The 19,808-nt window shown below is 44.1% G+C and overlaps 1 protein-coding gene across 2 annotated transcripts in view; it reads right to left on the bottom strand.

Moving 5' to 3' along the window:
* Positions 1 to 16,170: 16,170 nt before the first annotated feature.
* Positions 16,171 to 19,808, bottom strand: part of RTN1 (reticulon 1) — a 121,562-nt gene continuing 117,924 nt past the window's right edge. For both annotated transcript variants that reach the window (XM_051621912.1, XM_051621913.1), the window contains 4 exons: positions 19,080 to 19,149; positions 18,652 to 18,698; positions 18,503 to 18,561; positions 16,171 to 16,988 (listed from right to left, as the gene is read on the bottom strand). In XM_051621912.1, the coding sequence (XP_051477872.1) occupies positions 16,946 to 16,988; positions 18,503 to 18,561; positions 18,652 to 18,698; positions 19,080 to 19,149 (219 nt within the window). In that variant the 3' untranslated portion in view covers positions 16,171 to 16,945. The remainder of the gene's footprint in view (positions 16,989 to 18,502; positions 18,562 to 18,651; positions 18,699 to 19,079; positions 19,150 to 19,808) is intronic.

Genomic DNA, 19,808 nt, shown 5'->3' with positions numbered 1-19,808 from the left:
AGCCCTGGAACAAGCTGCCCAGAGAGGCTGTGGAGTCTCCTTCTCTGGAGACATTCAAAATCTGCCTGGACACGTTCCTGTGTGATCTGCTGTAGGGGAGCCTACTCTGGCAGGGGGTGATCTCCAGAGGTGCCTTCCAAACCTGACCACTCTGACTCAGAGACTCCTCTAGTGCTTGTCCATGGTGCTCACTGAAGATACCTTTCATCTACACTCTTCAGGGAGAGAAGAATCCCCCACAATATCACAGGCCAGCAAAAGTTCCTCTTCTTTCAGTAGAAAGTTATTATTGAAAGCAGTAAGGTTTGCATCATAGAATACTGAAATGCATGGAAAATTCAATTATTTTCTCAGAAAAGTCAGTACTACCTGTCACCTCTGCAGTGATTTCTCCTGGAAACTTCTGCACTCTGAAGTGAAGATTGCTGGCTTTTACAGTCTCCCCTTCTAGGCACTCAAGGGTATGCTTCAAAATTCCTTCCTGACAAGTGCAAAATCCACAAGTGAGAATGAAGTAATACAACAGCAGATGAAAAAGCACTTCTCCCTTACAAAACCTCTATTTCTCTTGTTTTGGTTAGTTGATACTGGATATTGTCCCTGCCTAGACAGGTCATTCCCCTTGCTCATACTTGCTCTCTTTCCTCCTTTCACTCTTGAAAATAACAAGTAACTTATTTTACAGCTAGCTGAAGAAACCTGTGTGTTTCCAGGAACTCCTGGCTTCTGGCTGTTGACAATCTTCAGGAAGCTGTTGCCCACGTCTCTGCTACAAAAGCTGTGCTGGGAGGGAAGGTCTTGGCTGTCATCTTCTGCCACTGAGCACAAAAGAAGTTATTGAAGCAACAAAAGAGCCTCATTTCCCTGCAGCCTGAAGCTGTACTGGAAAGGGAGGGCTCTAGCTGGCCTTGAGACACACTAGAGAGTCATCTTCTGGTTTATGGTTACTGGTATGGGAAGGGTCACCTTGGGAGTGATGGTGGAGCAAGAGCAAACAGACTGAAGTGGTTGTGAGAGGAGCCCTCAAATAACTGAATCCCTCCTTTCGTGTAACTGGGAATTGTAGATGGGTTGGTGAAGCCCTGAATGTCTGGAAAAGGAAATAATTTCTTCAATGGATGTTGCCTTTGACATCACAGCTCATGCACAAAACCAATCCCATCTTTCTCCTTCAGTTTTGTTGGCAGTTACAATCACCAGCTGAGACACTTGGGGGAAGAAAAGATACTGCTGAATTTATCTGTACACAGAGGAGGCTCTACATGCAAGCATGTACATTCCTCTCATTTCCTTGGGAAGACGAAACATTTAGAGGTGTAAAATAAATGTGTAGAAGGTTTTAATTTCATATGAGTTACGTTAGCTGAAGCAGTGAAAAAGGAACCAGCTTTATGATTTCAGCACATTAACAAAACACTCCTCTGAAAGACTAATGCAGAGCAGGTCTGGAGGAGATGATTTACAGCCCTACTGAAGGAGAAAGGAAAGCTTCACTAGATTTGCACCTACCTAGGCAAACACATTATGGAGACACTTTTAAAATACCTGCTGTTTGAAGGCATTCTGGCTTTAATGACCTGAGAGGTCTTGCAGCAAAGGTTGGCTATCTCTGAGCAGCCATCCTCAGCTCGTGGTTGCTGCAAGGGCTCTCACCATCACACCCAAGGCAGCTGCTCCAAGGAAAGACAAGTCGTTTAAAAAAAATAATTCAAAAAATTCCCTTTGCACCCATTCATAAGAAAAACTACCAACGTGTTGAACTCTGCACCACCTGCAGAACCACACCATCAGTGGTTATGTCCTCACAGCAGCCTGGAGAGAGAGGCATTGTCTCCCTTGCACTGAGCACATTAAGGCCCTTAGATGTAAAAGCTCCACACAAGCAGACCTCTGCCTGCAGGTGATTTTTGTGATGCTCCTACTAAGTATGTTCAGAGCTTACACTTCTTGCACCAAAGAAAACTATGAAGAGCCTGCAGATCTGGGATCAGAACTTCAAGGCTGAGTCGCAGTTTACTCTTCTGGGCACAAGACCCTTCCTCTTTTTACTTCTCCAGAGGCCTGGACACACCTCAGATCTCACTAGCCTCTCTTATACACAGCATCTGCTGCTCCCCCATTAAAACACCAGCAGGTAAGGCTTGGATCAGCTGTGTGACCCATGCCAGTCAGGTTGGCTTGTGCTGTTCCAGCCAAACTTCTGCAGCCAGCAAAATGCATGCTAGCACCCACCAACTTCATTCCAAACTGCCTCTCTCTTTCTCTCCTAAGATGAAATATAAATCACACAGAATTACAGAACATTAGGGGTTGGAAGGGATCTCTGAAGATCATTGAGTTCAACCCCCCTGCCAGAGCAGGACCAAAAAAACCAACCAAACAAAAAAAAACACCAGGGCAGGTCCCTCAGAAAGGCATCCAGAAAGGTCTTGGAAGTCTCCAGAGAAGTAGACTCCACAACCTCTCTGGGCAGCCTGTCCCAGGGCTCTGTAACCCTCACAGTAAAGAAGTTCTTCCTCATGTTGAGGTAGAACTTCCTGTGCTCCAGCTTGAATCCATTGCCCCAAGACAACCCTTCTAAAATCACAGAATCACTTAGATTGGAAAAAACCTTCAAGATTACAACCATAAAAGACTGATTTCATGGTTACCAACTAACTCTTTCCCATATACTTAAAAGGAAGTATTAGGTTTTTCTTACCAATTTCTTATTAGCAGTAACAGCATCTTCAAGACACAGCACGACTTCCCCCCTGAATGCAGCATCTTCATTTTCCAAGTATTTTTCTAAATGAAGGATGCAGTGAAATGAAAATGTGCAGTTTTTAAGCTTCCAGCATTGCTCTACTGTCCTGCAATAATGATTCTGAAGGAGAACCATTGATTTTTAAATTATTTGCTAAGTCTGTTTTCTTCGTAGTCTGTTTTTGTTCTAAAGTAGGTCAGCATCTTTCACACTCCCCCCTGCTGCAGAGAGAAGACAGATGCACAAGTGGCATCTGAAGTCCAAGAGATCTGGTAAAAATTTCAGTCACAAAATACTCCTGACTTAAATTCTGCAGAACTAATCTTTTCTAAATGAGCCTTAGAGAGAAGTTTACAGAGGTTATTAAGCTGAAGTAAAAGCTGTGGAGCAAAATAATTTCCCTTTTAAGCAGGGTGTAGCTAATCTTCAGAATTTTTCCCAGGAGTCGTGGCTTCATTTTGTCTCTTTCCAACCAAAAATATTAATCTGGATTCATCAAAGCCTGAAGTCAGATTTGTGTTACTCCAGGAGCTACTTTTTGTGTTGTTAAATTTAATTTAGCCTGAGCTGGAATAACAACTGCAAGGATTTGAATTCATCCAAAAGATTATTGCACCTGTTAAGAGTGGCATGAATTTTTTTACAGTCTGTTTTTTCTAACAGAGCCTAAAATCCTCATAAGGGGAAAAAAAAGAGAAAATTCCTAATCCAAGCATAAGTGAATTTGTGGTGAAGAGCAGGCAACGAGCCAGCTGAGAGCTCTGGCTTTAATTTGACCTACTAACTTGTCTGCAAACTAGCAGCTGTCTCATTTCACTAGGATTTTCACCCAGGGTTGGTGGGAACCAAGGCCAGGAACAGCCTCTCCCTCTGCCCCACCTGCCCAGCTTTGGGCCTGATGATGGTCACAGGTTTGGCACCTTCTGGGAACCCTCAGCAGGAGAGATGTCAGACAACAACCCCACATCTGCAGCCAACAAGCAGGGTGGGTGGCATCATTTGGAGAATTTGCCCCAGCTTCACCAGTTAGTAGTAATTCCAGACAATTATTTTTAACCACAGCAGCCTGAAATCACAGTCTTTTTGCACCTCAACATCAACAAACCTGTGAGCTATTTTCCTCAGAAATACAACAAAATTTAGGGCATGTTATGCATAGAAGGAAATCCATGTTAAAATCTAATTTAAATTCTGCTTGTGAAGTCTTTTTTTGCAGTCCTTTAGGTCTTCACTCTTCCAGCCCCCCTCTTGATTTCTCTTCATCCATTTGATTTTATCTCCTCTTTTGTGCTTACACTTGCTCTCTCAAAATCTACATTTCCTAGATTAAACATCTCCTTCAGAAAAACATTGCAATACAATTTTCAGATCTTTTCAATTTCCTCCTATTAAAAACAAAGCTAAATGCCACTGAATGCCATCAGTGAGGTGTAGGTTTCCCAAATACAGTTTATATATATATATAATATATATATATATGCATATATATAACATTTCTTTGAAAAGCCTTGCCATATTTTCCTACCTGCTGCTCCAAAATTCAGCCTTTTATGCCAAGGCCAAAGCTCTTCTCTTAATCAAACCTTTCAGTCTTTCAGAAGGGGCATAAAAATCAAAGCAACTGATGTGAAAAATGCCAGCTATCCATTTTCTGTCCCTCCTGGCCTCTCTCCTTCAGTGCCACAGACACAAACCTCTGGCTCCAGAACAACATCAGATCATCCTCCCTGCACAGGAGGGGATTATTTGCACACCACAGCCTCAAAAATTATACACTCACCATTTTGTCCCACCTGAAATCTCTCCTCAGCCCCCTGGCTCCTTTGGATATGGGATGAGCTGCAGCCTGACAACGGCCAGGAGGGACAAGCACTGAGACCACAGACATTTATTGGTGGTTTCCACATCATCTTAGATCTCCTGCTACGGTTTCTGTCACCCCAAGCCATTTGTCTCATCTGTGTATGCCTTTTTCTGACCTCCAGGTTCTAGACTGTTTGAGGGACATTATAATTGTGCAGCAACTGAGCTGTTGAGATAATGCCCTGCAACCAATCTCAGAGGTAACAGGGAAGCTCAGCCCTAGGCCCACACGGTCCATGGGCTGAAATACTCACCAGAAGTGAATATCTGGTGAGATACACACCTATAACCACAAGCTGTGCCTATTTATAAAAATAAAACACATGTTGTTAGGCAAGAATAAACTTTGCATTACAGTGAAGCAGACCTGGCAGTGACGGGGAGTTTGAAATGGAAAATTTGAAATGACAGCCAGAGGCAGTGTCCCCCAGCATGGTACCCATCCTTCAAGACAGCTTCAACACTCAACAAGGAGTCTTTCAGAGCCAGATAAAACTTGTTTGCAATAGATCTCCTGGTATTCAGTTTATTTAGAGCTTTTTCTCTGGCTAACTTCATTACTCCAAGTGCAATTTCCTCGCTCATGCTTGAAGCAATCCATCCTCCTCTTGCATGGTGATTCATCTTGCTTTCCAAAGCAAATTTATTCTGGTTTCAGTCATTGCTTCATCTCCTTCACAAAGTCCTTTCACCGAGATGCTGATTGCTGAATGGCTGCAGTTTTTGCATCCCTGTAAGCCACCCAGCTACCCTGAGAGCTGGCTGTGTTTCTTACGAGAGACACCATGATAAATGTGATTCCATAGGTCACATTTATCTTCTGAGAAGTCCCAACAGCTCCATGAGCAGGTTCTTGTCTGATATTGCCCAGGAAAAAAAAAAATAACATTCAAGACCATTCAAGGGTTTCTCACCTTCTAGACCTGAAAGGAATGAATTTGTGCTTGGAGTGTATTTAAAATTCTCTTCTTCTTTCAGCAAACGTGCCCCTGCTCAGTTCAGTGTTTGTTCTCTCAGTGTGCCACCAGACTCGTAGTGGAAGGAGGATTTTTGTCAACCCTGCCCTGCAATGTCAGCACTGCTGATGGTGAGGAGGTTGGTGTTACAGGTAGAGGTGCAGCTGTCCATGAAAACTCTGTTTTAAAGCCTTTTTTTTTTTTTTTTCCAGAAATAAGATGCAATAGAAAGGCTTGAAGAGGAAAAACCCCAGACAACTCCACCTATGTGCTTGCCAAAAAGGCTTGGGAGTCCCACAGAGGAACCAGATGGCCCCATATGTGATAATAAAACCAAAAACAGACAAGGAGGAAATGCATGAATAACCATGGCAGCCACCTCATTTAGAAAGACACAAACCTACACATGGCAAACACAGGCAGTGACTCTTCCCTTCAGATTTTTATGTCTCCTACATTGACCCCAGCAAACCAGGTGAACAGGGAAAGACACTCCATGGTCACTGGCCATGGGGATACTGGTGATGTTTTCTTAGCTGGGTATCTAGACCAGCACCCAATGCTAAGGGAGAACAATACCCATTTTCCCTGTTGAGCCCTGTCTCCACACATCCCCACAGTACAAAATACATCTGCAACACAGATTCTGGGTCTTTGCCTGCTCCTGCCTGCCTGGGGCTGAGGGGATGTTGTCCCTGTGGACACCAGCTCTCCCTCCCAGTACCAAGGAATATCAGGTGGCCCTGCTGATTATTGCCACGTGAACCAAGCTCATGGAGTCAAACCTTCAGCAGGATAATATCACCACTTGTCACTGATCTAAAAGAGTCTAATAAAAAGTGCTGCAGCTTTCCTCAGGAGATGTCCAGCTCCTTAGGAGTTGCCTCCTTTCTTACCTACATATTTCTGGCTGCTGCCACCTTGCCAAGTTATTACTGGAGACCTTCTTCGTTCACAACCAGGATTGATTTACGGCTCAGGAAGGGACAGTCAGCAAAGGAGGTGCCATCCCTCAGCCTCAGCACTCTGAGAAATTGCTTTGGAAATCGAGCTGTGCCAGGAACAGCCTTGTGTGAGATGATCTGCTGTGTGCTGGGGACACGTGTGGGACCCGATCCCACGTGAGATGAGCACCCTCCTCTCTTTTTGATGTTTGCAGGAGATGGGAACCACCAGTGTCCACTGTCCTGTAGACTGGCAATGCTTTTCAGCAGCTTGAATGTGCAAAGTATCTCCAGTTAATCCCCCAAATAGATGGATCCATATCTTCATTTCACAGAATACCATCATCTGGCTGGACACAGTAATCCCTGGACGAGCAGAAGACCTACCTGGCTTTAAATTAAAAAAAAAAAAAAATAATCTGTTCATTGCCAATTTGGTAACTACAAGATAAAGCTTTGCTAGGAAGAAAGGAAGAACTTTCCTCTTTTGAAAATCTTGTTTAAGTCTTAAGTAGGAGTTAGGCCTCAACTCACTCAGTGGTTGCAGAGCACAGTTAGTTCTGTCCCTGACCAAAATTCATGCACCTCTGAACCCAGTAAAGAAATTGATGTCCATAATACCAAAGGACTGGGGGCAAGTTCTTCATCCTCTGGGTGAATTTAGCCCCTCAGCTGGAAATGATGCCTGAGGAAAAACAATAGATTTTTTTTCTTTTTCAAACAATTAAGCATTTCTAGGTAGAAAATTCCCCCATTCTTGTGTTTTATAAAAAATAAATAAATATATATATGGTCCCACTGTGGTGATGGCACAGACAGCTTTGTAAAAATGCAGCAGTGGAATTCAGTATTTTAATGGAAAAATAATAGTAACTTTCCTGTTTCCTTATGAAATATAACCATTTTTTTTCCCCTGCAAATCCAGCCCCAAAATCAGGATTTCTGATATGAAATCTGAACTTTTCTTTTCAGCAGATATTTTAAGACAGGGCTTCACTAGAATTTCAAACACTCTGCAGAGCTGCAAAGGATTTCAAGCTCTTCAACACTTAACAGAAAATTTCTAGTGGCTCTTACAGGGAAGATCTTCCTGAGGGCTACCTCATCTCCTGGACGCCTGCTTTTTCCACTGCCACCATGCTGCCTGTGCCAGCCCAGCAAGGCCTTCTGTGCAGCTGCTGCTTTCAAACTTCTGTCAAAAATGAGAGTGGCCAAGGAGGTGCAGACATATAAAATGCACGCAGGAGGAAAGGCTGGGTCCCCAACTGGAATGGTTTCACAGCAGCAGCAGGACATCCAAGGTAAGAAATAGTTTGATTTCTAGCTCCAGACTCCTAGGAATGTATTGCTGCTCTGTATCAGAAATAAATTTAGCTACTGCATCAGTCACCAAATGGGGAAAGTCAAATCCCTGCCCAGCCCTATGGAGAGAGGAGCTGGGCAATGCAGCAGCAGCTGACAAAGCTGCCAGGGCATTAGGTCTGAGCAAGCAGGGGAAATGCCATCTAGGAGGATCTGCTGCCTTCTTCCCTCTACTGCAATTCACAATCTGAACATGGATAAAACAAATGCATGTTCAATGTGAATGAAAATGTACATCTTTCAGAAATATCTGCTTCCAGACAAGTTTATTAGAGTGAAAATTAAGAAGGGAGTTTCAGTTGATTTTTTCTCTATATATTTTCTTATGCCAGAAAAAAAAAAACACCTTTGGCCTTTTTTGCACTCATTTCTCTTAACCTCTCCATCACAACCTGAATCTAATCTGGTTAACCATTTCTCTGCACACAAAATTATGTCACAGCAAGCAGGATTCAGAGGGGGAGGTGTGGACCAGCCTGCTCTAAAGCACCTTCTTGACACCCAGGAAACAAGAGGAGGCCCATCTGCATTTGCAAGACTTTATCATTTTGTCACAGGTCTGATGATGGCCTCACTGGTGCCTGGATGTCTCTGCTGAGCCTGGGATACCTTTTTTGGGAGTACAAAGATTATTAGACAACAATAAATGACAAGGGCAATCTTTTCTTCCCAAAGGGAATGGGCCAAATTTTGAGTTTACATGATCTGGAGAGAACTGCTCTGACTTCAGCTGGTCTGCTTGTCTTTATCACATGAGCATCTGTGATATTCTCTTCCTGCTAAATAAACAGAGATTCTCCCATGGTTAATGGACTAGTGCAATAATTGCTGGGGGAAAAGTTGTGTGTGATTCCCTCCAATCATCTCTTGTAAACTCACTTTAAGCACAAAAAGAGACACATGGGGAATTGCCATCTGCTTATTTTATCAGCCAGGCAGACAGCATCAGAGGGGATCTATTTCCTACCTTGAATGACTCTTGGATTCCCAGTGCTTGCTTCTAGGTCCTATTTGGGAGATACTGTTAATTTCCCTGACCAATAATAAATTGTAATTTCCAAACCAAAACCATGGAATGTAATCTTTTTCCTGTGTCATCATTAAGCAGCTTAAGCACCAGCTTATACATTTTTCAGCTTTCCTGGTGTTTACCCCAGTGTACATGTAAAGAGCAACTATATCCCCCCTTCCCAGCCTTCATTTTGCTGGAGTGAGGAAGCCAAACTCCTCTGGAGACCATTCCTGCCCCTACATTCCCTTGGATACTCCTAACAGCACCTCTCTGCCCCACTGAGCACTTCCACATTGTCTTTGACCAGGGTTTTCTCACCAGTCTTTGTTGCCAACAGCCACCTTGTAGCCAACAAGAGAATTTTCTGTTATCAATCCAGGACATAAGTTCACATTTCTGCTGCAAAATGTCACCTTATCTTCATTGCTCATGGGCTTCCAGACTATCCAGTTCCTTCCATATGGCATCCCAGTGGTTGGAGGGGACTTTTTACATGGGCTTGTAGCAAGACAAGGAGTACTGGATTAAAACTGGAAGAGGGGAGATTTAGGTTAGATGTTGGGAAGAAATTCTTCACTGTGAGGGTGGTGAGACCCTGGCCCAGGTTGCCCAGGGAAGCTGTGGCTGCCCCATCCCTGGAAGTGTTGAAGGGCAGGTTGGATGGGGCTTGGAGCAGCCTGGGCTGGTGGGAGGTGTCCCTGCCCGTGCAGGGGGGTTGGATCTAGATGGTCTTTAAGGTCCCTTCCAACCCAAACCATTCTATGATTCTGTTCTATTCTATGAAAGCCTGTCTGCTTTCTCCTGGTGTACTTTCTCTATCAGTTAGTCTGTAGAAAATATTCCCTCTCTCCACAAGGCTTCCTTGACTTCTATTTTAAGACATTGCAGTAGAAAACCTACCAGTTCTCTATGTCCTTGCTTTCTCTGCAGGTTTTATTCTCATCAGGTATGTTAGAGGGAAGTCATGAATAAGGATATCTGAGTGGACCAGAGCTCAAACTGAAGCACATGCACATGGAAGGCCTGAGAATGAGAATGCATCATTTTTAATAAGGTTTTAATTATTGTTTTATATTAATACCCTCCTAAATATGGCTGCATTGGCTTTCTTTACTAGAATTCAGCTTGATACAGAATTATTCTATTATCTTCCAATACTTCACCACTTCATATCTTTAGCAAAGCTCATTAGCATCCTCTACATCTGGGGTATTTTATCTATTTTCATTTTATGCATGAAAATGTGAGACGTGGCCGACATCTGGGAAGCTTCAGGACTGACCTCTCTTTTCACATTACCAACTACCACCTGCTCCTGAAAAGCTCCTTAAAAATCAATTAATCAAAAATCCTTCTGCTTTGTTCAGTTTCTTTCACATCAGGAGCTCCAGGTGCACAACCCTAGAGCTGCTTCTCTGCCTGGTTATTTTTTTTTTGCAAAACTGAAGCTACGGTACCACAGTTCATCCTGCAGAACTGAGCCCACAGCATTTCCCTCTAGAAGACAGACTTACTCAAGTCTCTTGTGACTGGAGAGCTGTGGGAGTGTCACTGCCTGAATGGCAGTAGAAAGAATGTTTTCCTTTCCTTTGCATTATTGGGATAGTAGGTGAGTCATAGACTTGTGATTTGCTGCTGGGAAGGTGGGCGAGATAAAACACTGGAGGCTGAGATCCTTGGTTATCTCCTGGTGTCAGAATTAAAATTTAAGCTTATTTCTGAAAGTCTGGTCTTCAAAAGTGACATTTGTAGTATTAGGATTTTATACTCCTTCAAGTTTGTTGTTTTTTTGGTTGGTTGTTTTTTTAAGCTTAAATGGAAACCTGGAGTATACTTGTTGATACTTTTGCTTTCTGTTGTTCATCTCAGCTTTTTATTTCAGCTGGAGGAGCTGTAAATTGTCCAGGTTTCTAGGGGAGAGAGAGAGAGAGAGAGAGAGAGAGAGAGAGAGAGGAGGAAGGTTTCCAGGAGTTCAAGATTTCCAACTAGAAGGAACTGAAGAGGTGCTTCCTCAAATGACTTCTGAGAAAGTCACAGCCCCACTGCTTCCTAACGAAGTGCTGCAAATTTGCTGATAATTGACAAGTGAAGCTGATGTTCTGCTGGTAACTGTTATTCATGGTTTGCCTGTGCCAAAGGTGATGCTTTTTCACCCAGTGTAGCAGGCTAATTGCTGCAGTGGATGGTGGTTTCTCCAATTAAGCATCTGTTGAATTAGGAGAAATGAAATGAGGCCTCCTGTCTACCTTGGCAAATGGAGAATACTCTGTGTAAAGACACCTGCTGTTCAAGTCACTCCACTGCCTGGATGTCACATACCCTTTTTTTTTTTTTTGTCACATCTATAAAACATTATAAACATTTTTGGACTCGTCTGGGCTGCTTTACATCACATTAGCTAAATTAGAGAGCAGAACAAAAGAAGTAAAACCAGAAACTAATATGCTCTTTAGAGCTCCCTCACAAAGGGAACACATGCAGAGGGGCTTTACTGTGAGTGACAGTTAGCTTCACTGGACTGAATGATTGTTTCCACTTAAACAAGAAGAGCCACGAGGAGGCATAAATTGCAACCTTGAGGCTGAATCACTGGTATTCAGTGAACATGAGACCTGCCAGTTAAGGGGCAGATGGGAGGGAAAAGCAATGAGAGCTTGTCAGCACGGAGCTAGTTTGGTTTTCTTAGATGGACTTCATCTGCACCTCTGTCCCATCCTCTTCTTTTGGTCCTGGTCCCTGCAGCATCTCCCAGCAGTTTGGCTGAGGCAGAGCAGGAGTGAAAGGGAAGCCAAGAGCATGGGTGATGCAGAGATGGGCACGTCACAGCCAAGGGGGGCTTGCAAAAGGGTAGACAGAACAGCCTGCCTAGCTCACTTTATGTTGCCTTGCACACACACAGTGATGTCCACAGGACATACCTCTGGCCCCCCTGTGGATTGAGCACTCTTTCTAGGTGAGCTGCAGAGGTGGTGAAGACAGCTGGGCTTGCAGCAGGTTCAGAGGGCTTGGGGTGCCCTTTCTGGCTCTACAGAGCTCATCCTCCCCCAGCAACAGCTACTCACAAAAAGAAGAAAGTAGGGCTGTTGCAGTGACATGTCACAGGCATCTGAGTGCCAGCTTGCAGGGACCTGGCTTAGCTGCTGCCAGAGGAGAGCACCAACAGAGGGGAGCTGAGTGCTCACTTATGAGCACACGCCAAAGACAAGGACATGAACAGGACAGGTAAGGAGAGAAGCAGCTCAAGCCTATGTCCCTAGGTACAGTCAGCTCCCATTTCCACACACCTCTGCAGCAGGATTGTCCACTGCCAGGATCTCTCTCCTGCCGTTGCAGGGAGCAAGGGTTTGCCATTCTCTCCTGTCCAGGCGCTGAGCGGCAAGAAAGCCTGGCAGAAAGGACCAGAAACCATTCCTCCTGCCATTCTCAGTCACTGCAGCTATCGACCTTTTACCAGTGGACATGTCTCACCCTCATCCAAATGCCATATGTCCCTCAGTGGCTGCATGTGCCAGCCAGTCTCCTTCATGCCAGCAGCCTCACTCCACCGGTTCCCAGCTTCCTGGGAAGCTTGCATCCAAGTTCACTGATAGACCATCTTTTAATTCTGTGCCTAAAACATATATATTAAGAAGAGCCAGGAAGAAACACATCACACTTGGTGTTTCCAAGGCAGCACTTGGCAAACACAGGTAAGTGCCACATTATTTCCCTGGGCCCATATGGAGAAGGAAAGGCTGATAAGCTCACAGTTGACTGACTTGTCACCCACCAGGACAGGGATGGGAGCCAGATCCATCTGAAAACGTGCAGGGAGGTAGCAAAAGCCAAGGGGAAGAAGACAGACTCTCTCTAACTGGATTAGCTGCTCACAGAATATTTTATCATTCTGATCTTCTCCCAGTTCCAGGGCTTTCCTGACACTGACGTGGTTTATGATCCTACTCTCACTGGATTAATATTAAAGACCAGAGGAAGAATAAAAGGGATCAGTAACAGCTCAGAGGCAAATCCACAGGCCAGAAGAAGAGTGGAATGCTGCAGGGGATCAAAACCAACCGTGTTGGAGAGTATTCACATTTCACATCAAACTACCAGCTGAGCATTCATTTCAAGGTACAGAGACACTCAAGTGACATAAAGCACTGACAGGGCTCTTCAGTAACTACTGAACCTCTCCTTAATAGGCAGTATTTTAGGAGCAAGATTAAAAAGTTTCTGGAAGCTACAGATGAAACCACGGAGAAGATATTTTTAAGTCATAGAGCCTAAAAAAGACACATTTGTAGCTGCTCTAAGAAAACATTTCCTCTCATCACAGGCCACTCCTGATTTCATATGCCCAAGCCAGAGTTAAACTGGATTCAGTTCAAATTAGCACAGTCATTTGGGTTGGCTTGCAAAGGTAAACTCTGCAGGTAGACTTGTTATCTTCCTTGAAAGGCAGCACCATGCTGAGCAGATCAAAACACAGCTGCCTCCTTTACACCAGCCAGCCAGTTCCCAGCCATGGAAAGGCCTGGTCCAGATCTCTTTCCATCTAAACAAGCTTCCCAGCAGAGACATTCACCTTAGAAACCTCTCAGCTTCCTCTCCACAAAGGGAGTATCAGCATCTCAAACTACCTGGAGACAGAGGATGAGAGACAGTGCTTGGACAAGGTATTTAGCACACACCTAACTCCAACCACCCGAACAACCTCATTTGGTTAGGTGGGTCCTCAAAACACCCGTATACTTGCATATCTTGTTAAAGCAGCCTTTGAACCAGGAGGACAAGATGACTTCAGCAGCACTAGCGATGTGATGTCCGGGTTCCTCTGGCAAGGAACATTTTGAAGAGAAAAGCATGGTTTAATGCCCTCCCCTGCATTTTACCCTGGCAGTGTGAGTTGCTTCCCAGGTTTCACCTGCCTAGAGACCCTCACAAGTTTGCCACTTTACTATTCAGACTTTTCTAAGGCTGCTCTTCACTTTGAATGCAAATGAAAAGCAGAAGTAGAAGACCTTTAGTGCTGGTGTACTTCAGAGCACAGCTCAGCAGATGAAGGTGTGCCATCGTGGTTAGTATCTCCAGCCATCTACTCTAATCACACTAAAGGATTTTTAAAAAGTAGAGCTCAGTGTTGGCTTTTTCCCTCACTTGTTTGAAAACAAAGATGGAGGTATAAAGATATATATTTATATATTGCTCTGTAAATGAGACTTACCAGGGAATACTAAAGGCATCACAACCTTTCAATCCCTACCTGTACAGAGGCTCTGGCAAGGTGTATAGCAGGAACACTAGTTAGTAGAGGTTCAGCAAAGAAGACTCACAGGAGCTTCTGGCACAATGGCTTTCTCCAAACTTCCATGTCCAAAAGTATCACGGGAAGTGCTGCTGTGATCCCAGTAAGGTGATAGTGGCCATGGACAGCACAAGCAATCCAAGCCCTGGCTAAAGTCCTTTGAGAACAACTTGGTCTCCAAATTGGTTCCAGCCACCAGAGTAACCTGCCCCAGCTGCTCAGCAGCACTTGCCCATTTGCAGGTTGTTACTGCTAAATACATGGAAAGTCAGGGTGGCTGCAAGGAAGTTTGGGAGCTGGGTTGGAAAGGTGGGATGTGAGAAAAGATAGAAGTAAAGGCTATGGGTTGGGGAGGTGGGTGTGCAGGGCCACAGTTGGGGTGATGAGGGCCTGGAGTGGAGGGCTGTGGGTTTTGGGAGGGGGTGATGCTGGAGGATGCAAAGTGGGATTCTTGGTCATAGGTTCTTAAGCCCCTTTGGAGTGTGTCAGAAGAATGTATTTTGTTTGATTTCCAAATACACTGGAGATGTAGCCTTTAAATCCTGCTTGGGATTCAAAAGGCTGCTCTTGAATGTAACTGCATTGCTGGTGCTCAGGAAGGACATTTATGGGACCAGTGGGATGGGACATTAAATCTGCTCATTTTCAAAATTAACCTGTTGGGACCCACATACTCATCTGGTAAGAAATAAGAATTCTGAAGGTCAATCTTTACCTCCAAGGACTATCACAAAGGCTGTCCTGCCTTCCTCAGAGTTGCAGGGTGTGTATTGACCATTTGAATACCTTGGTAGGAAAGTCTTCAGAGGCAGCAAAGGCTGGGGTAGGTGTTGGGCTCCTGGCTGCAAACTACACGTGCTCAACCAAACATATTGATCCATAACATTTGAGCAAAAGCAACTGATGTCACATCGAGGTATTCAGGTTCTCATGGAGAACAAGTGTTCATATCTGGCTGCAGCTGACATTTAAAAGATGCCCTAGTATTTTTAAATAAGAGCAAAGAAGATTTAAGTATAAACCTTGAATGAAATCGAGGGTATTTGAGACTCCTCAGCAGAATTAAGGAGCCCACAGCCATGCCAACATTTCTACCAGCTCCTCACGTGTGTTTGAGTTGTACATCTACACACAGTCAAACAGAACTGCAGCCTGACTTAGGACAGGTGTCACCATGTTCCTGTGTACCTGAGAGGAAGGTGAATCACATGAAAGAATTTAAGGGAAGTCAATACTTCCACTCAAAAAGTTCAGGTGTTTAAGGATCTAGTTCTTTGTGGAAAAAAAAAAAAAAATAGTTCTGCATAAAAGCTTTTGGGAGAGAAAAAGAGAAAACCTGCAATTTGGCTGAAAATATTTTGATGTTCACTTTTTCAAACAACAGCAAAAAAAAAAAAAAAAGTCCCCAGGTATGTTCCACAAATAGGCAAATCATTCAGCACTTAACCCCCTGTTTGTTTTGAAGCACTTTAGATAATGTTTATCAGCTGCTCCTCTTGTCCAATGGCTCTCAAACATCAAATGCCAATTTTTAGAAACCTTCACCTTTGAACAAAAGCAAGTGTTTATTTTTGTTCCCAGCCTCTGGGGTCACTGCTGGTCCCACAGTCGAAAGCAGATTTCAAATAACAGCTTTGGATGGGAGAGTGACATGAGGAGAAGGGAACTGGGCACTCCTTTGTGCTGTGCTGCCTCTGATTGGCACAAGGTGCACATGGAGGAAGAGACAAATACTGCACGTTCCTATTTGCTAAAAAAACATAAAAATAAGTTAAAAAAAACAACCCCAAACCACGTGCTAACTTATTTTATTTCTGTGCTCATCAGGATGTGAAACTGATAGATGAGCTGGAGCTACAGACGACCTGGTTGGACTGCACCACTTTGTAAGGGCACGTGGATCTCAAGGGGAGAGAGGAGAGGAAAATGCTTCTTTTTGCATGGGACGAGTCCAGTTTGCAAATGTCAAGCTAAGCCCAGTGCCAACCAGAGGGAGAACCTTTTTACATTTAGTAACATTTATTTCTGCATTCGGTATCAAGTACATAAGTGCAAATATTCAGAGTCCATCAGTAAGTCCATTAGGAACTACAGAGAATGTAATACAAATTGTAATAAATTTACCATGCTGGAACTTTCCAGTTACCACACATGTAAATCAACCTGTCAATCCCTTACAACAAAAGTACTGGGTCTTGTTTTCATGATTTTTTGTTTTGGAGTTATACAAAACTGATTACCATTTCAGTACCGATTACTGCTCATTTTCTTTGTGCTGGAAAACACTAAAACATCAGTCTACAATTCTATATAGTTAATAAAGATGAATCCAACCAGCAACCCAGTGACGTAGAAGCAATTTCAACTATTGCATCAGTGCACTAAGCAGGAAAGCCCCTAGCCACATGTAACATTAAAAGTTATAGAAGCAATGCCAATAGAAGAAGGAAAAACACTAAAAAAAGAATTAAAAGAAAAGATAAAAAGGTCAATAGTATTTAGGCTCTCACCATCATGCACTTTATAAGCAACACAAATAAAACCACATCTAGTACACTTTTCTCTTTACTATAGTGCTTGACACAAGTGATTGCAAATATTCTAAGTGCAGAAGCAGCAGGGGAAAAGCACTGCTTCCCAGTTTCATGTTCCTAGGATTATGGTGTCGAGAAAGAAAAGAATGAGAAATTTGCAGTCAAGTGTAAGAACTGAGCTGCTTCACTCCAGATTCCCCCATTATTCACTACTGTAGTTGATGGATTCTTGATGTCTGCTTTACTCTGCCTTTCTCTTAGCACCTGGGATTTTAGCTTGAATCCTAGAAAGAAAAGAAACAGAAGTTTATTATTAGATGGTGAGGCAGCTGTTCCACTCCAGCAGATCCCCACTTGGAGTCTCACTCAGAGATAATCTCTGGCTTGTGTTCAGTGTGTTGCCATAACAGGTGGACCGTGGACTAGAGTCTAACAAGAAAAAGGGGTGAAGTTCATCTACATGTTCTTACAGGCCCCTAGTTGTAAATGATCCATTTTTTGGTGGTTCATGTAACCACGGGATACGCTCAGTGACATTCTCCCCCGCTTCATTAACAACCTACCATGGTCCACTGGAAGTCAGGAATTCAGTTTAAACAAAGGATTTTCAGTACAGACATTTAGTCCTTCCCAAAGTTAAGGATCACAGAAATTTTGGCTGGAAAGGAGCCCTGGCAGTCTCTGAATCAGCTCCCTACGTGATGCAGGACTCACCAGTGCTAAACTGGGTTGGCCGCAGCTTTGTCTTGGTGCACCTTGAAAACCTCCAAGCAAGGAGGTTCTGGCACCTCCCTGTGCAGCCTGCTGCAGTGCTGTCCTAACCTCCTAGTGAAAAAGCCTCTCCTAATGTCCAACATCAACCTCCAAAGCTGGATTTATGTTGTTGCTCCTTGTTGTAACATCTGCCACTGCTGAGAAGACTTTAGCTCTATCATCTTGTAACTTCCCATCACGTACTTACAGGCTAATATGAAATCACCTCTTAGGTCCCTCCTTGCCAGGCTAAACAAGCCCAGTTTCCTCAGCACTGCCTTGTGAGTCACCTGCTCTCTGTACCTCACCATTTTGCAACCTTCCATTGGCTACCTGCTATTCAGCCAACTTTTGCAAAGCCACAGATAACAAACTGCTGAGATGTATGGATCTACCTTCCCAACCAGTCGTCCTGCTTCAGGAACTTTTAAGTGTTGAGAACTATGCTCAGACTCTCACTGTGCCCTTAGGGGTCCCACAAAAGCTTTTAATACTGGCAACACATTAGGAACTAAGAGCAGATTGCACTGAGTATTTCATCCAGGTCTCCTCTCTGTCCTATGGTGGTTTGAAACGCTCAAGCTCTTGGTGCTTCCAGGTATTTTCTTTCTGTAAGAGGGTGCTGTTCTCATTCCCACTTCTTTCCCACTGGCATGATTCACTCTGAAGGACAGAGTCTCTGAATGCAAAAACCCAGACTTGGGGTGCTCAGTGGGGGAGGGAGTTAACACATTCCTTCCTGTCTGTCTTGGCCAGGTAGAAGTATGGAGATCAGTCCCTGCTTGGGCTGCTCTGTCCACAGCTTCCCCATAGGGCAGGAGAGGGCAGAGAAGAATGTAGGGTCACAGCTCTGCCTCAGTCTATGACCAGCTGAAAAAGCTTGTGCTCCTCCAGACATCTGCCCTCCTGCAGGCTCCTGGATGGAGGCTGGGGAGGGCATTATTCACAGGGCATGTTGTCCCAGGGACCACCCAGCTCTTGACATCCCCCCCGTGCACCACAACCTCGCAGCAAAACTTCTGCTCAGTCCTGCTGCTGAACTCACTTTGCCACCACAGTGTTTATGTGGGTCCTCACGAGTCCCAAGTATTGATCAATCTGTGCCTGCAAAGAGCAGAAGGAGACCAAGTCAATCAGGCATCAGGAAGGCAGAACCAGCCAGACACCTGGACCACACCGTGCAGACACACTTACCTGGTACTTGTCATATACAACAGGGAGAGTAAACATAGACACCACAGCTGAGGAGAAAAAGAGCACACTGTTACACTCCTGCAGATCAGGTTCCTCCAGAGAAGAGACCTACTTCAGACAGAGACAAACACCTATCAAGCCACTTGGTCAGCTGATCCACCAGGGATCTCTGAATTAAAAATGAACTTTGCTCAAACCTCCCAAATATGGAATCTCCCCTTGCTCGGGGACCAGTGGCTGCAAAGCCATCAAATGCAAATTAATTCTAGCAGGAGGATGGGAATAATGAATATTTATTGGAAAGGGAAATAAAAGTTCATGGTTTAACTGTGGGGAAGGCACAATCGGGACAGGCTGTCTTGTCTATGCAGAACTGGTGAGGGAGTTGAAGTTAGAAACAGATTTTTTAAAGAAATGTTGCTTTTTACCCATTATGAGAAGAGTCAGGCCATTGAAGAGGGCTCCCACGTAAGTCAGCAGCCACATTAGTACTGCAAACTAAATTAAAGACAGATTATTACAACACCTCCAGTGTCAGCATAAGAAGAAATTAGTTCACTTAACTAGCTAACTTAGCCCATTAGCTCTTTTCAGTGTATGAGGGGACTTGCTAGGTCAGGCACTCTAGGAACTAGGTACTTTTTCTGGGTGTATAAACCCCATTCTCTGTTCTGCTGCTCAGTGCTTCTCACCCTCTTAGCTGAGTTTTCATGCATATTCAAGGCTTCATCGCACACATTTAGGACTCTGCACTGAGCCTGGCACAGGCAGATTTCTGCACCCAGTTTTGATGGTGGCAGGGGTCACCCCACACAGGTTCATCACAGCCTCACAGGGAAAATCCCAGTGACTGAAAACTCTAGAGGCTGAAAGATGAGTACATTTTTCTAAAAATCTGTAGCAATTTAGGAACCTAACCCATGTCTGCTCTCTTCATGATCTGAAAAACACCTACTTGGGTGTAAGGCTGAAAAATAAACCATTATCTCAGCAGGGAGGGAAAGAAGACCTTTCACTATAGCAGGAAATTATTTCCTCATTAGAGGAAATCTAGATTTACAGAGGTATTAGAGGGGAACACACTATTTTATTGCAAAGTGACAGAAAGCATAAGGCAGAGTTGGTTCTAGAACTGCAGTGGAGCTAAGCTGGTCCTG

This window comes from Apus apus, chromosome 5 (genome assembly GCF_020740795.1).
Source record: "Apus apus isolate bApuApu2 chromosome 5, bApuApu2.pri.cur, whole genome shotgun sequence".
Taxonomy (NCBI): Eukaryota; Metazoa; Chordata; class Aves; order Apodiformes; family Apodidae; genus Apus; species Apus apus.
This window is presented reverse-complemented; position numbering and strand designations above follow the sequence as displayed.